This window comes from Dermacentor albipictus, chromosome 1, assembly GCF_038994185.2.
Source record: "Dermacentor albipictus isolate Rhodes 1998 colony chromosome 1, USDA_Dalb.pri_finalv2, whole genome shotgun sequence".
Taxonomy (NCBI): domain Eukaryota; kingdom Metazoa; phylum Arthropoda; class Arachnida; order Ixodida; family Ixodidae; genus Dermacentor; species Dermacentor albipictus.
Window position 1 is genome coordinate 366,491,122 of NC_091821.1, and position 19,561 is coordinate 366,510,682.

General features: G+C 41.9%; 2 protein-coding genes across 5 annotated transcripts in view; one reads left to right on the plus strand and one right to left on the minus strand.

Annotated features, from left to right (window-relative positions):
- Positions 1–16,941, minus strand: LOC135906949 (rhodanese domain-containing protein CG4456-like). Of its 4 annotated transcripts, none has more exons than XM_065438573.2 (5): positions 16,820–16,941; positions 16,172–16,232; positions 15,651–15,812; positions 6,356–6,518; positions 1–171 (listed from the first exon to the last, which is right to left on the minus strand). In XM_065438573.2, the coding sequence occupies exons 1-5, from the start codon at positions 16,853–16,855 to the stop codon at positions 30–32; spliced, it is 564 nt and encodes a 187-aa protein (XP_065294645.1). In that variant the 5' UTR covers positions 16,856–16,941; the 3' UTR covers positions 1–29. The 4 variants fall into 4 exon arrangements, with proteins under 4 accessions (XP_065294645.1, XP_065294646.1, XP_065294647.1 ...); XM_065438574.1 differs by lacking the exon at positions 16,820–16,941 and adding an exon at positions 16,557–16,813; XM_065438575.2 differs by lacking the exon at positions 16,820–16,941 and adding an exon at positions 16,328–16,390.
- Positions 16,399–19,561, plus strand: part of LOC135906948 (rhodanese domain-containing protein CG4456-like) — a 15,333-nt gene continuing 12,170 nt past the window's right edge. Inside the window, exon 1 of the mRNA XM_065438571.1 lies at positions 16,399–16,452. The gene's annotated coding sequence lies outside the window, so the exon portion shown is untranslated. The remainder of the gene's footprint in view (positions 16,453–19,561) is intronic.

The following is a 19,561-nucleotide window of genomic DNA, read 5'->3' on the forward strand; positions in this document are numbered from 1 at the left end:
CTTTCAGTAAGCAGCATTTATTAATGCAACTAATCATCTGCATCTGAACCAGCACTTTCATCTTCCTTTTTCTTCGCATCACCAGTGCCCTCGGGCCCCTTTTCAGGTCCTTGTGTGAACTCACCATTGTGCAAAACCCAGTCTTGAAAGCTTCCAGGATACACCTTGATTCTGTTAGAAATAGAAACAAAAGTAAAAAGAAGTTGCGGTTATGTGGACAGCAGAGTGCTCTGTTACTCTAAAGTACTGATCACTATAAGCTGTCTGTGTAAACGTGTGTCAGGGTGTGTGTATTTATGCCATTATTAGAAGCAAGTTAGCACAAAGTGCTTATTTACATTATGAAATATTTGGCAGGACCCATCTCACTATGACTGTCGATGGTAATGCATTTAGCATTGAATCAATATAGCAACGCACTATATTGCCACCGGCAAAATGAAAACATGTATAAGGGATGTGCTGCAGTGACTCCTCTTTCGCACTTCCCCAAGAACACTCGGTGCCATTTAACGGCACTTCTGCGTGCGAACGCTGAGAAATGCTTAATGCGGCAACCAGGCTTGCCTCTCGCGCTTCTTTCTGGACACGCTGCGTCATCTAGATGCACTGCCGAGAATTCCACATCTAGTCTCAGAGGCAAGATGCGTGGCATACCGGTGCCTGTGAATGCTGAGAATTGAAAAATATCAAAATAATTTCTTTCCATGATGATAGCTGCTATGGTTTTAATTTTCCTGGGCTGCAAAGAGAGCACGCAAGATTTTAAAAAGTACCACGTGACTATGCACTGTAATGGCCATCGGCATAAGAGTCCTCAAACGTGCTACCAACAAAGGAATGATGCTGCATGTGTACCGAAGGCATGAATAGGCTATACACACACGCACAATGACCACACCCATCACTTCCTATACATCGCCATCTGCCACCAAAACCTCCTCACCTTTTACAAAGGTTCAAGAATTGCTATGTATTCTTTATCACATACCCCATCATTCAAATGACAAGATATCTCGGCAAAAGTGGAAGTCAGGACTATGGTATTTGATCCATCTTTGTTGCTCAAGGCTGTTCATATTATCGGTCTGCATGCAGCATAAATAATTAATTCTCTGCATGTTTGAGGGCACTAATGAGCATACAGTCATGTGGTACTTTTTCAAATGTTGCCTGCTTTCTTTGCAGCCAGGAAAAATTAAAACCACAGCAGCTATTATCACAGAAAAATAATTTGGAAATTTATCAATGAGATCTACTTCTGCATTGAAGATTTTGCATTTAAATTATTGCTTTAGAAGCTGGTTAATTAATTGTTGTTCATTAATTACCTAAGCCAAGTAAAAAGTAACAAATTCAAAGTAAAAGATACATTGAATTGCTCAAGAGGACAGTGAATAATATTAAGTCAGTTGCATTCTTGTAACTCGCACATGAATTTTTGAATATTTGACCTGACTTAGCTGAAACACCCTGTATGTACGCATTGTCACATATTCAGTAACCCAAGTTGGCCTTATGGTTGCTTTCAAACCATGTTCCCTCTGCACAGTAGCTCGATGCACTACGCATTATACTATGGACTATCTAATGACCCAAGTAGGTGGGAAAATGGTTAGATACATAAATAAAACATACATAAATATATAATTGGCCCCGAGAAAGTGTGTGAAGTACCCTAAGAATGCCAATGCATTAAAAAACTAATTTCACAAAAGCAAGATAAGGACAAAGGAAGTGAGATGCACAAGTGCTAAATTAACGCATTGGCATTCTTAGGGTACTTCATGCACTTTCTAGGGGCTATGTTTGTTTGTTTGTATCCATGTATGTTCGTATCTAGCAATTTTCCCGCCTACCTGGGTCACTGGCTAGTCCGTGGTCAAATGGGTAGCACATTGGGCTGCTGTGCTGAGGAAACATGGTTTGAACCCAACCATTGAACCAACTTGTGTTACTGAGTATGCGGCAATGTGTACATATGTGCCGCTTTTCCACGAACCTCTTCCAGTCGACAAGGGTCACTGTAGATGCAGGACTTGGTAGGTAATGCTCTGAGAAAAATCTCTGATGCTGACTTGGAGCACTGGGTACATGCCACTCTATATGTCCTCAAGGACATATAGAGTTCGAGACATATAGACATCGGGTTGCTGTCCTCAAGGACAGCAACCCGATGATTTAGCAGGCTGCACCACAAGTGCAATGGGTATGTGCCGCTTTTCAATGAACTTCTTGCTAGCTTGGGTCACTGAGTATGTGCCACTGAGTGTGTGGCCAGTGAGGGAATAATTCTCAACGTTTGCAGGCACTGGTCCGCCACACTTCTCGTCTCATAGGCCACGTACGCATTTCTCAGCAGTGCCACTAGATTGCACACAGTGTCCAGAAATGCGAGAGAGGAGCCCGGTTGCCATATGACGTGTTTCTCAGTGTTCGCATGCATCGGCACACCATGCATTTCGGAGGCCACGTGCAGGCTTTGTGGCGATAGAGCTAGATGGTCCTGATTGTTCTTAGGGAAGCACAAAAGAGGAATCCCACTGCAGTATTCGCCTCATACATAACTTGTTTCGAGAGAAGCAATTATGTTTCGTCACTATATTGATACAATGCTAAACGCATAACCGTCGACAGACGTGATGAGGTTGGTTCCGCGAAATGTTATTTCTCGTCATGCACCCAACATGCCCTGACTGCTCTTATCGACTTGTTACGTTGTTAACATTGTGCTGATACAAGTCGCTATCACCATGTTTCTCACACCTTCCTCACTACTAGTTCCGAGTTTAAGTAGCTGTCCCATCTTACTCTCTCTATATTCCTCAAGATAATTTTCGCAGAAATGTATAGGAAAACATTGATTTGCATCCTGTTCTCTCAGGAGGCAGGTGAAAGAAATCATGCCACCAGTCATTTTACTGCAAAAATAACTTTTTTGGCCCAGCATCTCCACTGATGTACAATTATTTTCTCTGGATGAAGCAGGCAAGTATAACACATCCAAACATGCATTCAACTAAAAATAAACCACAAAATGCCTCATCAATGCAGAATTTGAGCAGAAAAGAGCCACAGACCTTTATGGGAGACACTTGATAGGTTTTACAAGAGACCTTCACAGAAAATACGCAGCAAAAAATATATTGTAACCAGTATATATGGAATGGTATCCCATATGCAATAAAGAAAAGTAAGAACTTTTCAAGTGCCTTGAAAAAGTCAGATTAAATAAGAAAAATTCATCATTGATATGATGTATACACAGCACCTGATATTGTTTACCTTGAAAACATTTTTGTTTCCTATTGCACTGTTATGTGTGTTGTACATATGAGCACAAAGTGCCTTCGAATTCTTGCACACATGTATGCATGTACATCTCTGAGCAAAGGTGTACAGACCACAAGGTTACTGAAAGAAACAAATTTCTTCATAATTAACATGCCTAAAGTGAAATTAAGATTACAGTGAAAAGTTCGCAATGCCAAGTTTGGACTGCATTCCTCAATTTCAAGTTACAGCCACAGGCAGAGAAGAAAATCGGCTTTATGGCGCATTCTGTGGTTCGTGCACTTTTTGCTCATGGGTGTATGTGAAAATCATAGTTCTGATTTTTTTTTTCTCCGTTTATCTAGTCTAGAGCCCATACCAGACACTTGATCAATGTTATTCGTGCACCACTTAAAACAAGGACTGGGGAACAACAGACACATGCACTTGTGTCTGTCGTTCCCCAGTCCTTGTTTCAAGTGGCATGCAAATAACAATGATCATGAATTGTAACCAACGAGCCCAAACCAGTATCCTACTCAGATACTTGAGTTAATAGAATACCTCTATACAAATCGCATGACCCAGTAACTAGCGGTCATGATAAGTGCTCACATGAAATACATAGCTAAGTTGCATGCATATTTTGAGAGTATAAGAAATTAATTATTTAAAAAAGATGCAGATATCAAAAGAATGCTATGGTGCACCAAAGGTCTGTTTTCGTGCACTGGCCACACCTGAACATGCACAAGGTGCTAACCTGTAAAACAAAGCTTTGCAGCATGCTACAGAATTTGAAGGACGATGAACTTAAGGACAAAAGAAGACAGTGATCATGCTTTTAAGACAAGAAGTTAGCGCTGTAGTACTCACAGCAAGCTTTGCTATCCATAGCCAGTAGCCTTAATTACTTTTATGTGCTCTTCCGAACAGTTAAAGTAGCACCTCGAGAAGCCAAACTGGCAAGAACTTGTTTCTGTAGTGTGTTTGCAAGAAGAACTGCCGTTTTTTGCTTTGTGCCCTTGCTGAACAGTGCAAGTTACCTTGGTCTGAAAAATTTGCTCACTGCATATACAAAACTTGCATCATTCTGTCAGAAAGGAAAAAGGTTGTCAGGTCAGTCTCGTCTAGTGAGCTGTCTCTTCGAACAACTTCCTTTAAAAGGCCTCTTAATCTTGATTCACAAGACATTTTGTGCTGAATGCCAACCATTAAAAATGCCAGATATTAAAAAATAACATTGCAGGTGTTTGCTGAAAAGTGCATCATCAAGAAAATTAGAAACACCAGCAAAGCTCCATTGCGTGCTTGCCACCACTCCCTCCCCTCATAGTTCAACCTTGCCCCCAATATGTTTTGGTGTATGCCATCAGCATGAACTGAAACACAAACAAGGAAGAATTATTTGGTGTACTTTCTGCATGACAAATAAAAATGTGGCATGTTTACGATTCTCAAGCAACACATGGGTTATGAGAGATGCAGTAGGAGAGATACTCTCGATTAAGTTAAAACCTTTGCGGTTCTTTAACGTGCACCTAAATCTAAGCAGACGAGCGTTTTTACATTATACCACTACATGAACATGGCTGTAGCCGCCAGGAATCAAAGCTCTGATCTTGTGCTGAGCAGAAGAACTCCATAGCCATGTACCATGGCAGGTTTTTCTGCACAGTAATTATTTATGCAATATGTGATTGCTACTGCTGGGCCAGAGGATTATCCTTTACCGCTGTGTCTGATCATGCTGTTGGGCAAAATGATTGCTAGCCCCTAATTCATCTACAAGAAGTCGGGCAACATCAACTGCCGGACACCAATTTGTTGACTGAGGGACTCCAGGATGTATGTTTCCAAGGGAATGGAATGTGACCTGTTCTGATAATGTGTGACCAGCACACCTGTATTTTCGCCCATTTGTGGACTGGTTGCTTGCAAGGATTGCAAGCAAGTGCAAGGTTCTGGAGTGAGGCTAGCAAGTATCAAGTGACTAGCAAAAAATATTTATGGTTGTGCTGACCCATCATTAAATTATGCCAGTCACTGCTGTCTGTAAACATGCATCTTAGTTGTTGAGGCTATGAGGTCTACTAATGAAAGGTCAATGATTGCTTTATGGCTAGTAAGGACACAAAGTCCAGGCAACATACAGCTGAATATCTATAACAAACGAAGTTGCATCCAGTAGATGCATACTTTATATCCAATGTTCTTTATAAGCATATATTCATGACATGCTGATATCGGAGAGAAATATCGTAAGTTTACTTTGTAATATCTTATAATTTATTATATCCCTGTTGGTTTTATCAAGGTTCAACTGTACTTCTACATAAAGTGAACGGTTGTGTAGGTCCTTTTCATGAGGATGCTGTCATCATGGGAAAATAGTGCCATACAGCTGGGCTTAGTCCCCATTCGCAATGATTCGATTATGAGGCATGGTGTAGTGGGGTACTTGGAATAAATTTTGACCAGTGGCGTAGCCAGGGTGCTCCACATTGGGCACATGCCCCCCAGAAATTTCTGGGTACCAAAATGCTACCTGCCTCCTCGCTGCCTCTGGAAAGGTCTCTGTCACAAACGCTATCACTTAATAGGGTATATGCTTTGCTACACAAATTTCTGCAATGAAATGTCCTGCAGATAAGTGGTATTTACCAAAACATGCAGACTGCTGGAAAGGCGTGCATAAGAAAATACTGATTCTGCATGCATACTTACATTTCAATATATTACTTTCAGGCACGTGCTGCCCTTTATGCTATAATTACATGCTGCATATTATTGTAAAGTTGCAACAGAAGAGTTAGCTTGTTTCTATCACTTTAATTTTAATGAGTTTTACAAGCATGCACTATGCAATACACTTGCAGTTCGTTATTCTTCTAACTTGACCATCTTGTCAGAGAGAGAAAATTTCGATTGAAGCTAGAGAGATTTGCACGACATGCATGCTGTTAAAATGCGAGCTGACTTGTGTGCCAGGATGTTTAAGATGATCCTGACTTGTTTCTCTGCATAATGCGCCTTGATTACTCAATATTCATGAACCTATCTGGAAGCCCTCTAAGCTCACTTGTGATAGGTGCCCAATTCCTGTAGTTTCTCTGCAGCCATCACTGCCCTTCTTCCAGAGCGACAGCTGAAAATGACATCTTTCTTGGGGTCGGGCTTGTCAGCATTGTAACGAAGCTTGAATTCCTCAGGATTCATTGCAAATGCTTGCTGCACATCTTTCACTGCAATAGTAATAACAATAAAAAACACAGTAAAAGAATTGAATTCATTTGAAAAGACAGAAAACCTAACTTTCAAACAAATTATTTCTGGGATATTGGGCCCATAATTTTTATTGAGAAAACTGGTGCAAATAAAAGAAGAAAATGGACAAAGTGAAAAAACAGAAACTGCTCTTTCTGTTTTTTAACTTCATCCATGTTGTTTCTTTTATTTTTGCAGCACTTTTCCGATTCTAAATTAGGAAGCTTTACAGTGAAAGAGTTATAACGAGACATAAAGGCACAATTAGCCTTTCAAGATACATACTTTCAGCCTTCAGTGCCAACAATGAGTGAGCACGCACTTTACTGTATGTAAAGAGCTTTGAGCTCATTACAAGGAGCTCTTTCCTCTAACAAATAAACAAAGCAACAATGCAGATCCCACACACTGTGGGAATCGATGTAATTGAAGCTTTCTGTGCTGTTTACGTTCATTGACAGTATTTGGCGGTGATGTCGTTGGCATACGACAGTTGTCATAGGCGGAAAGTTGTCTTTTTCATGGAGGGGGCTGGGGCCCGACCAGCTTTTCAAATTCTACACACAGACACACACACGCCCACGCACACGCGCGCACACACACACACACATTTCTTGCACTTGCAGAAACTTTGTGTGACCTCAAAGAATTGTTCACTGAAGGGGCAGCCTCATATGAGAATTTACAAGACCTCATAGAAGGAGACAGTTCAATTTTATCCCTGAGTCATCTCGCACAACCAAGAATCTGGCATCTCTCAGTGGTATAACCTTCCTTTGTGTAACTGTCATATACTTCGCTATCACAAATACTGCTTCACCTTTCTGGTTAAACTGCAGCCTCTACCTCTTTTTTTTTTCTTTTTCTGTGAGTCCAAGTATAAGCGCTGCTGCACATGACTGCTGTTGATTCTGATTTCGAGTGAATCCGGCTTGGTCTCATTTCGGTTAGTGAGTGAACTATACAGGGTGCTCCAACTATCATGCACCAAAACTTAAAAGAGAGCAGTTGCATTACTCAAAGAAAACCTGGTGCATATTGTTTCCAGCACAGTGGAGTAGCCGCCAGTAATTCTTTTGTTACTGAGATTTAATTTGGTAATTGCAATAAATTATCGAGAACTACTGTCCTAATTACTAAAGTGTCAATGAGGCATTTGTAGGCACCCCCAAATGATATATAACTGAGGTGTTTTCAGCGACATACTAATTGTGCACAACTTTTTCCGACTGGCAAAGAATTCTCACGAAGTATGAAAAATACCGTGTGACTATGCTCCCATCTGCATCATAAAACAGTGCCCTCATATAAGCTGATTAAAAGCAACTGCATTGCCTGTTGCAAACTCGAAGAGACAGCGCATCACCGTAGAGAAAGAAATTTTTATGGCATCACCTTGATAATGGCACTGAAAGAGCACCAACAGCAGGTTTCATGACTTCGCAGCTATTCCTTCCTTTCATTTTTACGTCAAACTTAATATTCGTCTCTCAAGGCCGACTGATCCCATTGATAACAAAAGCCCCTTGATAACGCAACCGAAGTGGCGCTCTGACCACTCACGAAGTGTGAAAAGCAATAGGCATAGAATGCTTCAAAATCCCGGCTTTGCTCACACCGCATCGAAAGAGTGCATGTGCAGCTATATTTCGCACCAGGAACTTGCTTTGGACCAAAGCAAAATTAAAGTGACGGTTTTATTTTTCATGAGAGTGTATATGTGCTGCAAAAGCAGGTTTATGGAAAGAGATAGCAAAATAATCAGACCAGGAAGCTACCCACGTGTATAGAAAAGGCAAGGCCGATGCGTTCAACAAAGTAAATATACCACTTCTAAATAAGCCGAATTGGCAATTGGGATGTCTGCACACAAAAAACAGATTTCAGTGTGCCCTTATTACCTTGAATTCGTAAGCGCCGTTGAACACCTGCTGCTGCCTAGTGAAATAGTGTTCGAATAGGTTTCTGTCACGGTGCGGCATTATTCGATTCAGCGAAGCACCGTCCAATGGGTGCCAAGAGGTTGTAGAAACAGGAACCGACGGGCAAGACAGTTATTGCCGGCCACTCAGGCAAGCGGCTGAAAGAAGTCGAAGGCAGGTTTAGAGATTATTGTCTTTTTGTTATCGGCGCAACCTCGACGCCCCAACGGCTTTTTGTAGGAACCCCTGTGTATTCTCTGCCCTGCGCGTGCATTGAGAAGCTTTCTAAGAAAGCAGGGGTGAGAATACTCTGAAATATGTGGTGTCTCTGTGCAATCCTGTGTCCACAAAGTGCTGACAGTGTACTGTGCCGGCAGTGCCGTATGGCCGGCTGCCATCGTTCCTCCTGTGTTTGTGAAGGAACAATAGAAGCCCACCATGGACTCATGGGTGTGCGTGTGTGGTGCAACACAAGTGCACAACCTCTAACAGCAGTGGGGAATCACTCACTCCCTCGCCCCTAATCAAAAGGGGCATGGCCAAGACCTTGGGAGGAGCCGGGATATGGGTGAACTTGATTGGATCGTCACAAATACCTGCCCCGTTCCCCAACACAGGCGACTAGGCAAAGGAGAAGTTATTTAAATGCAGGCTTTAGACAAAGCTAAGCAGTCTAGAATCTGAGCCTATAATCTGCTGAAAAGCATCAAGGAGCTATTGCCATCCAGTAATCGCATCCACTGCAACGAGATTGGCTTGCCAGCGTTCTTTGGGAAAGCTCTGTTGTTGACTCCACGCTTTATGGACTTGCTGCTGCTACCCGGCCATGCGTATGCCATCATTTGTTTTCTTTTGAACTCTGTTTAGTTGACCGCCATTAAGTGTGTTTTGTGTGGTGTTAATTTCTATATCCCCTGTTAACTCTTCATTGTATTTCTGTTGTCTTCACCACAGATCTATATTAAGTGCTTGTGTGTTAGTGTTCTTGTATTTATTTTAATTTGTCTATTGTCGTCAGTCGATAAATATTTTTTTTCTCTCTTTCTCCCAACTCTGACTCCTTTGCTGTGTTCGCTTGAGTACAGAACGACCAACCAGCTTGTATACTCCGTCGACGACTTTGCGCAACGGCGAACGGGTGACAAGCCATGACAGTCTCCTTCTGAAGCTATGCAGTAATGAGTCCACTTTATCACATCTTCAGTCACTTTCTTGATGACCGATGCTGGAATTCTATGGCAGACATCCATTATCCTTGCCTTGAGCTAATCTGACATCCGTCTCGATCATGTAAGCACAATCTTTCACATAACCCCAAAGAAAGAAATCGAGTGGAGAGAGGTCAGGTGACCTAGCCGGCCAATTTACAGGCCCGCGCCTTCTAAACAAATGCGCATAAAAAGTCGCATCCAGCCAGTTTCGTGCCTGGTTGCTGCTGTGTGCGGGTGCCCCATCTTGCTGATACCACAGAAGTGGAAGACATGACAGCGAGACTTCGCTGTGAAACTCATCCACCACTCCTTCAAGGATTTCATCCACATAACGCTACCCAATCAGTGTGTGATCGAAAAAGATGGGACCGATTATAGCACTGGTGCAAATTTTGCACTACATATTGAACAACCATGGGTACTGGTGCCGATTGCGCTTTACCCAGTGTGGACTTGAATCCCTCCAATAGTGTGGATTATGCAAATTTACCGGGGCGTTTCTGAAAAATTCGCTTCATCTGTGCACGTGATATCACTGAAAAAGTTCAGTGATTCATCGGCTTTTGCGAGGGCCTAATTAAAAAAGTATAGACAATTTTACAAGTCCCTATCTTCCAAGCATAGGTGCTGATTAAGGTGGTATGGGTGAAAAGCTGTCATTTAGAATCCTCCAAACTGACGACTTGGAAATTGGTACCTGGGTGGCCACGCCCCGCACGCTGGCATGAGGGTTTGAAGCCATAAATGCTATAACATCCATGCATAGGCTAGGACTCAAAGATGGATTTCTCCGCTGCTGCTTCTTGAAGCTGTCGGTTTGTCTCAGGTTTTCATAACTTTTGATGATAGTGGATGCGTTTGGTTTACCACCACACTTTCATGACTGGTATATTCTTGCGGCTTTCCTTTTTTTGCCACTTGCAGCTCCCAAGGCAAGAATAATGTTTGCCTCCTGCTCTTTAGAGAAAGACATGGCTACTGTGACGAAAAAAAACGCACCTTTAAACCTCTGCACTGATGTTTTCAATTCGCTTTTGTGGTGATAGGTTTCGTGGCAAAAAAAAAAAGAAACATCCATGCACTTTAGATAGATCCGTGATCTGTAGATCCATGATCTACTGTAAGACAACAGCTATCACAGCTGTTTTCAACTAACACCAAACACGACATGTTACTTCGGCCGGGGCACGGCAGATAAGGCACTACACAATGTTTTTCTTTATTTCCTTTATTTCGTCCTGGATAACTCAGAGGGAGCCTGTTAGAGGGCGCTGCTTTATGTTGTGGGTGGGAGCGCAGTGACATGGTATTCTCCATATTTTGCAGGGTTTATTTATCAGTCAGAAAAAATTCGTATGCAATTAGTATGTCGCTGAAAATACCACAGTTAGATGCCCCTTGGCGGTGCCTACAAAAGCCTCATAGACACTTTGACAATTAGGATAGTATGTCCCGAGTTGAACAATTATTTACCATTACCTAATTTAATCTCAGTAACGAAAAAATTATTGACAGGTACTCCACTGTACTGGAAACCATACGCACTAGGTATTCTTCGAGGAACGCGTAGCTCTTTTTAAATCTTGCTGCATGATAGTTAATTGGGACACCCGTATATATTTATGACCTCTGTGTGCAAGTGACAATGTTTCGATCCCTAATAAATGTTGTAAATTACTAGAAATCTTGTTTTCTTTCATGAATCATCAGCACTGCTTATTGGAAAAAGAAGCAATACTGAGACACATATCATTCACGTGCATTTTACACATCGTTTATGAAAGACTCTGCCGAAGGGGTCACTGAAGTTTATAGGTTTTTTTCAGGGTCAAAAAAGTATGCAAAGCAATTTGGAGTGAGGCGAATATACAGCAACATATTCATTCTCTAGGAATAGACTACCCATACCTTTAGAAATAATTGTTAATTGGCTACCTCTTCCTCTTTTAAATAAAGAATAAAATTTGTCCTGTGTATATATATAAATATATTGTGTATGTGCATGGTACTTATACAGTGGAAATTTAAAACAGTGTTGAAGTGAGAAAATCAGGATGAGGTAGCCGCCGTCAATGCTTCCAATGCATTTGTCCTCCTACTGTCAGGATTTGCAAAAGTGAAACTATGAATTAAAAGCTGTGCACGTCTGCGCCAACAGTGATGCAGTCAGCTATTAGCCACAGTAAAATTTTAAGTGAAAAGGTAGAGGAAAGTCAAAAGAAACCTCAAATTATGTGGGTGACAAAACTCTGGTAATGACACTTGAGGTGTGTGTGAGTGTGGAGAGGGGGGAAGGGGCGAGCTAGACTTCAGCATCGCTGGGCGGGGCTCTGCTCCTCCCAGAAAACTTTGGAGGGTGCTCAGGCCCCACCTATGACAGTTGTGATGTGAAATTATATGTTACCTTGTCTGCATCACTGGTACACCACTTGTGTTTGTCCACATATAGTACCCAGAACACAGAGAGATGTGGCATTCATTAACTCATTCCTTTACCAGTGAGAGCACAAATGAGCAACACTTTCTGACGATGCATTTCTTTCTCCTGTGTCATGTTAGGTGAACTGCCACGAGTGCAAGAGGGGTAAGATTAATAACCCAATTCCTGAATTCGTGGGCACGGGATCCAGTTGTGTCCAATCCTTGCCTCCTCTCTCTCTAGCATTCTCCCTGCCTCCTCCCTGGACTGTATTTACAGTCAACTCCTGCAATGCTTTTGCGGGAGAACATGTCTAATTATGGTGTCCAGGGGGCAATGTTGCATCCTGCAGGGAGCTTCAGAGGTCATTGAGGTCGCCTATCTTGTCTCCCGCGTCAGTGCCGTGAGCGCTCAAAGACCCCCTGACGCGCGGCATGCAAGGCAACTGCAGCAGTGCAAAAGTTGAAGAAAGATGCAAAGAAAGCTTTGCTTCAGAAAGGCAGAATGCTGTTGCATACAGTTATGTCTAATAATATTTTAATGACAAATGAAAGCGAAAGAAAAACTTTAAAATAATTTACTTCCCATTATCACAGTGGAAAAAAATCTTTAGCATCTGCAAGCAAAAGTTAGTTGTGCTATGATACCTCGATACTGCCAATGCTGCAGTCTCGAGTCTTTCCACAAATGCTGTAGAAAGTGAGACAATGTGTACATGTATCTTCTCAGGAAATACTCAAATCATATCACAGACATGCTCCTCTTTGGTATTACATGGTAGCTTGGGTTAGGCAACATGCTAACCTCATTCGTTAAAGAGAAATAGTGTGGATATGCCTAACTCATTCACCAGCAGGAAAAGGGTTCATGCTCCACATGGCTAAGGGGCACTAAAGATGTACACTAAGTTTATAATGATAAAGTATTGTTTCAAAACAATATTTTCACTAATTTTGTGGTATAGGTTGATCATTAGAAGAGAAAATGATGCCAACATTCTATTCTTAAATTTCCTGCTCAAACGCCAGCGCCATGTGTCAGTGTGATGTCATGAATTTCAATGTATTTTTTGTACATTAAGCTGTTGTGGCTTACTAAAAGTTATTGAAACATGCTAAGTTCAGTCTTTGGCTCTTTCAGAACACAGATAAAAATAAAATAACCATGCCCGAGCATACTGCATCAAATGTCGTGACATCAAGGCAGACTGACACAGGAACTTCAAGGTAGTGTTACCATCCACCTTTCGTTTTTGCGTCTCTTCTAGATTACCAAGCCTCTTCTCGCAGTAAGAGAGCACTTTTTCTTGCGTAGTGGAGGGATGATTTGCTAATACAGTTCAAATAATATTTCTACTTAGTTTATTTTATTGTGAATCCTTGAATAGTAACATGAAAAGCTTATAGGCCTTTTGTGGTTGACAAAGAAGAAACGCTGTCGGACATTTGACTTAAGTGTACATGGTCTGTGTGAACCATTGCAGAGGGAGAGTAACTTGAAGAGCGGCCTGTTGCCTTTGCTTGGTATCATTATGTTGCTCAGCAGAAAAGCTAAAGATACAGTCAGAATTCTTTGTAAGCATGGGTATGTTTTAACCAGGCCCGTGTTTTTCCTTTCATAAACACGAGGGCTGCATATATTTGAATAAGATAGGGCAAATGCGAGAAAAGAGAAAGTGCAATATCAATGGATGCTGGGCATTTATTTAGCTACGTAATAGAGAGAGAGCAACAAATAAGAATCTTCAAATGGAACAGAAACTTGCCCTGTGTGGGGAGGGAAGAAGTTGAGGGAGCTAAGTATGTCACAGTATAGAAGCCTTGAATGTGAAGCTCCACAGTGCGACAGTGGTCTCTTTTCGTCCCTTACTATACAAATGCAAATTTCGCAGGTGACCACTTCCAGTGGGCAGTGCTGCTTTCTGGCCTCTTCCGGACCTTCACACTCCTATACAGTGTGTCTCATGGCGGAGGCCTAATCATTAGTGCAAGAGCTACAATGTGCATTTGGTGGTGAGGGATCCCCCTCTTTTCTACCCAGTTGACTGTACCATAATTTTGCTAGCATGTCTTCAGCGATGGCAAAGACGTTTACACTTGAATAATTAAAATATAAGGCTGTACTCATAACTAAAATATAAACAAACTCGTGTAACATTATTCAATCTTGGAATGAAATACAGGTGAGAACAGACATTACAAGCTTAAAGATTTAAATATGTACACCAGTTGTAATGCTAATTCCATCACATATACTATCACTACACATTTTGTGGTAGATATTAATTATAAGTCCGCTTCCAGCTCATACAAAGGTGAATCAAAATGTTTTTGCCCCCCTCCCTTTTTGAGCCAAATTACAGTGGTAAATGTGAAGTCAACATATCCATTCCTAGTTGTGCACCTTTCTTGGACCGGCCCAGCCTTTCCTGCCAGTAGCACCGCAGCACGGCGCTGCTGTCAGTTGTTGAAAATGGCAATTGTGCTTCACAAATCCATGGTGTACAAGCAACTAAGTGTGATTCATTTTCTATGGAGCAAGGGACGAATACCCATCGAAATCCACCAGGAAATTCAGCCTACGTAAGAGGAAAGGTGTCTCGCTTGAAGTGTGAGGTGGTGGCATTCCGAGTTCGCAAATGGCCCTGGAGACTTGCATCACAATAAAGTTCACTAGGGTTGAGGATTGGGTGAACTAGTATTGCATTCTAAAACTAGTACAGTGCAACATAGAAAGGAAGAAACAAGCTGAACCGGTCAGATAAAGGAACAGAGCATTGACTTCAACTGGTTTATTGGCAGGTTGCACGGAATATATAGCCGCAAGAAAGCATCAGGACATGTCGTCACAACACTTCGCAAAGTGTCATACCGATAGAAGGCTACACCATCATGAGTCACAGAATGCGCAATTCTGTCACGCAAGGTTAAACTGATCAAGAAATCTTACTTCCTGTGGAGACAGGCACAAAGATGGCACGCTAACACACATGCTGCCAGCCCTTGCTATGCGATCAGCTTCAATAATCTCCTGCGTAAGTTGTGATCGAGGCTTTTTTAGCACTTCATACCGATAAAAATTTGGCTTCAGGTAATTACATTACAATTACGATTATAATTACAATTACAGGTAATTACATATATTTGTAATTACCTGTATGCAAGTTATTCTGGCTAATAAAAAATAGGAGCAAAGACTTTCTGATTCACCTTCGTAGATAAAGATAGCTCTAGGAACGAGGGTATGCAGGCAAGCCAAAGTTTGTTTGACTGTGGCATTAATAAGCACCAGTGATCATATCGCAACACTCTCATCTAGTGAACTGACGTCTTACTTTCAAAACTTTACAACCAAACAACAGAACATTTGCGATTGTATATACTTAATTGCAACAAGCAATATATATATATATATATATATATATATATATATATATATATATATATATATATATATATATATATTGTGCATAAGAAGAATTTCGCTTACTATAACACATATACTAAGAAGTACATGTCTTCTAGTGAAGAACAAGAAAGAAAAAAAAAGCAAACTTACAAGGAATGTTGATGAAGCCTTTTATTCTGCCATCTTCGATGAGTTCCTGCGGCTCGCGGACATCTATCACGGATCCTTTCTCGCCATGATGCTTTAGAACTTCCTGGACTTCTTGAAATTTCACTTCTGGGAACTTAGCCTTCACTTCAGTCATCTCCGGTGCTGAAAAAAAAAAAGGAGCAAAAAAAAAAGAAAAGGAGTGATGTTAGAACCTTCTTTAAAGACGGCAATTAAACAGATAACCCGGATGACTTCCAGACTCGCCGAAGTTAATAAACATGTGAGCTAAGGGCGTAGTAACCTTAGCTCGTCCTCCTCGAGCATCTCTTCCTTTCGCTATACTCTACTTTCGCTTTTCCTCCTCCCTAATGTAAGTACGTGCTATCGTACTACACCAAAAACTGAACTTTTACCTACACGAATGCTGAAATTCGCTGCGTTAATCGGTAAAGGCACTGGCAAAAAACATACAAAGACGAAAGTGGCGCACAGATGGAATCGTCCTCTCGGAATATGCTCACCTGTGTGCTTAGTCCTTGGAATTCTGTGCGGCCTTTTGATAACGCGCCGTGTACCATCAGCCTGCCAAAAGAGAAGAAACACAACGCAGACGATGAACGTAACTGTGCACCGCATGCTGATCGTCAACAGCAGTCTGCGAACATTCAGGTACGCACGAGGATGCGAATACTCTAAACACGCGCGGTCTTCTTTTTCTTCTACGCCTCTTTCCTGCTGAAACCAAAGGCGCGCGCTAGCTGATACACGAGAACCGGAAAAACAGGAGTTGTCTGGTGAAAGGGTATGGTCCGAACTTCGTTTCGCAGCTTGCGTCATTGGTCGTAACGTCTACAACAGACTTTCCGTTTGTGTACAGAAAATGAGCTTATTTTTCTTGATACTCACGTTACGGTCGACAGACTTCGCGTTCGCCTCGCCGGCAGCTATAACGAGGCTGCAGTGTGCTGTGCGCTCGAGCCCAGTACGAAGGTCCTCACATATATCGATCGGAAGAAAATCGTCCACTCTTCTCAAGAACACATCTAGAAGCTATCAGCGGTTCCGTAGCGACCAAGATTGCGACCTTGAACGCTGCAACAGCCACTACACACCGCACAACACCGCACGCACGATAAACGCACGACACTTGACCACTCGGCAACACGTACCGGCGGCGGGGATAAAAGCGTCGGTAGCGTTGTCATGGCGACTGCTCTGGTGCCCCCTCCACCCGCGACAAAACAGACAAAACTTTACAATCAGCGAGAGTTATTACTTAACTTAACCATAAATTTAGCCGATTGTTTGAATCGCAACATCGCTGCCGCTTCCTTTTAGACTTCAAACGCAAGGAAAAATCGTAAGGTGAGAAATGTCGGTTTCGCTATCATTTTTCAGTTTGTAGGGGCATTTCTTCCCTGTACTGTACTACTGGTAGGGTCAAATAAATCCTAAAACCAACTTGTAGAGTGGCCAGCACTTGCTTCAACATACTTTTTTGTGCCATCTTGTCGTTGAAAATGTTTACGCCGTGTTAACCATTCATGGTGTCGAACTGTCCCGTAGCGTTTTCTTAAAACGATATATGATACAAACATCGCAGATCTTTACATGAATATACAATGTGAATTTTTTGTTCAACCATTTATTTTATAGATTGAGGCAACGGCATAGCTACCCCCTTCTAGAACACTGTAGGCATAGCTGTGCAAGCGAACACGTCCGAACGAAGGTATGCATACATTGTATACATGACCGCGTCAAGAGTGCTCTGAGTGCTCTCGGAGGTGACCAAGTGAAGCAGCTGGGCGTTAAGCACTGCCCGAGCGGGCGTTAAACACTGCAGATATACGTGAGCCGATCCCGAAGTCGTGTATCTGTCCTTCACGCGCTCGTTTTTATTTGCTTGCCGAGTGATTTGTTAAGAGGTGGCGTTGCCGAAACCGTTGCCGGTTCTATTCACTTCACAAAGTACTTTGGTCAGCGCTTTGGTGCTTTGGTGCTGTGTGGCTGTGTTTTTAAGCAATAGGCAGTCGACGCATCGGTATCAAGCAGTATCAAGTGACGCCGTTGTGGGTAGAGGGTGTTGTGGTTAGCGAAGAGCAGTTGCTAAAGGAAGGACGGAATTACTGTAATGTGTACAGCAATACTATAGCTCTTATTTCTGTCGAACATTTGGGCCTGTACGTAGTACTTGCAGTTGGTTTTGCTCAAAGAGAATTGACAGGGCATTACGTAGAAGCGTAACATTTCGTCAACCTAGTACCCACCATTAGCACCGTAGTGGGCGAAGTACTGACTTCGCGGCAGGATTGAATTGGAAAATGTAAATTGAACGTAATTAAAGGACCTGTGTGCAGAATAGGACTTTTTGTGGCTAATTGTGTGTCTATATATAGGCCCAAACAATAAATCTATGAGATCAGGGGCACTCGCGTTTAATGTGCATACTGTACAGCAAACCATTCTGGAAAAGAGAGAGAGATAGGAGTTATTTTTTGAAAAGTACATACGCTTTCCTTCAGATAATGTGGCATGGTCATATTGGCTATTGTTTATTTTCAGCAGTGCAATGTTACACGTTATAAGAATGAAATGGTGCCAGTGCAAACAGCTTGTGTATGCTGTTTGCTTGTGACCTTATTGATCATGTGTGCTTAAAAACATTGGCATACTGAGACAAACGAACGAAGCATTTGCCTTTCAGCTGCTTCCACATTCATTAATATATATATATATATATATACTGGCAGCTTAGCATTACAACTCACTGCTGCCTGTGTGTTGTTTGAAATTTAACGATTTGTTGCGCGCATATATTCATGAAATATGCAGAATCTGATTGTCAGTGCTTCTAGTGCAACAGAGGACAACAAGAAATACGAACAATGTGCACCTCCCAATTGCTACTGCTGTAGATACCATTGGCAGTGAATCTGTATCGGCATGTAATCAACTTTGTGTTCAGTTGCTGAGTTGTTATGTTCATGAAGTGTAATTGATGACCTTGTTTAAAGGGACACTAAAGTGAAAAATGATTTCTTCTGCATCAGTAAATTATCATTCTACGACAAAAACACCACTCTTACAACGATAAGACGTTTGGTAAGCCAGAAAAAGCGCAAGAACGAAATACGGGTGGCGACGCCTACTTAAGTTCCCGCACCTGGGGGCTGTGACGTCTTGGATTTTGATGGCATCTTCTAGGGCCTATTAAATATATATAGCGGTACAGATTGACTACATCGTGTTCTAAAGGAACCAAATGTTAAACATGGCAAGTTTCTGGAACCTTTATTCAGCCAACGCGGCCCAAATGCGAAAACATACTTTGGAACCCCTAACGTCACGCTGACATACCGGCGCTGGGGTTTCGGCGCGAAATTCGAATACTGATACTTGGACCTTCATTTTATAATCTAATAATCAATCTATTTTTTTAATGACTGCCTGCAGGGTTCTCAAACAACGCTTCATTAGTCTAAACTGATTTATTGCTTCGCTTTAGCGTCCCTTTAATGTTACTTTGAGTTCTATGCAAAGGTTTCAAAATGTATTGATATAAATGCTGCGGTTTGTTGTTACCCTGCATTGTGTACTGTTATATCATAAGTTCATGACCTTTGTCAAGCAAATCGGTTCCCTTTGGCCATGTGGCCATACACTTTTCTTTAAGCTGAACATAAACATCAGTGAGCGCAAATCTGAACTTGAGACAGGTAGAAAGGACTAAACAAGCCAAGCTTTTGTCCTGCGTACTCATTTCTTCCTCAGCCATTGTCTTTGATTTTGCGCTCATAGATGTTCATTGTTACTGCATGAATCGATGAGCACAATGAGCTATCCTGAAGGATTCCTCATGCATGCAGGACTCCTCAGCCATAGCACACAGCCTTTGGCATTGCAGTTCA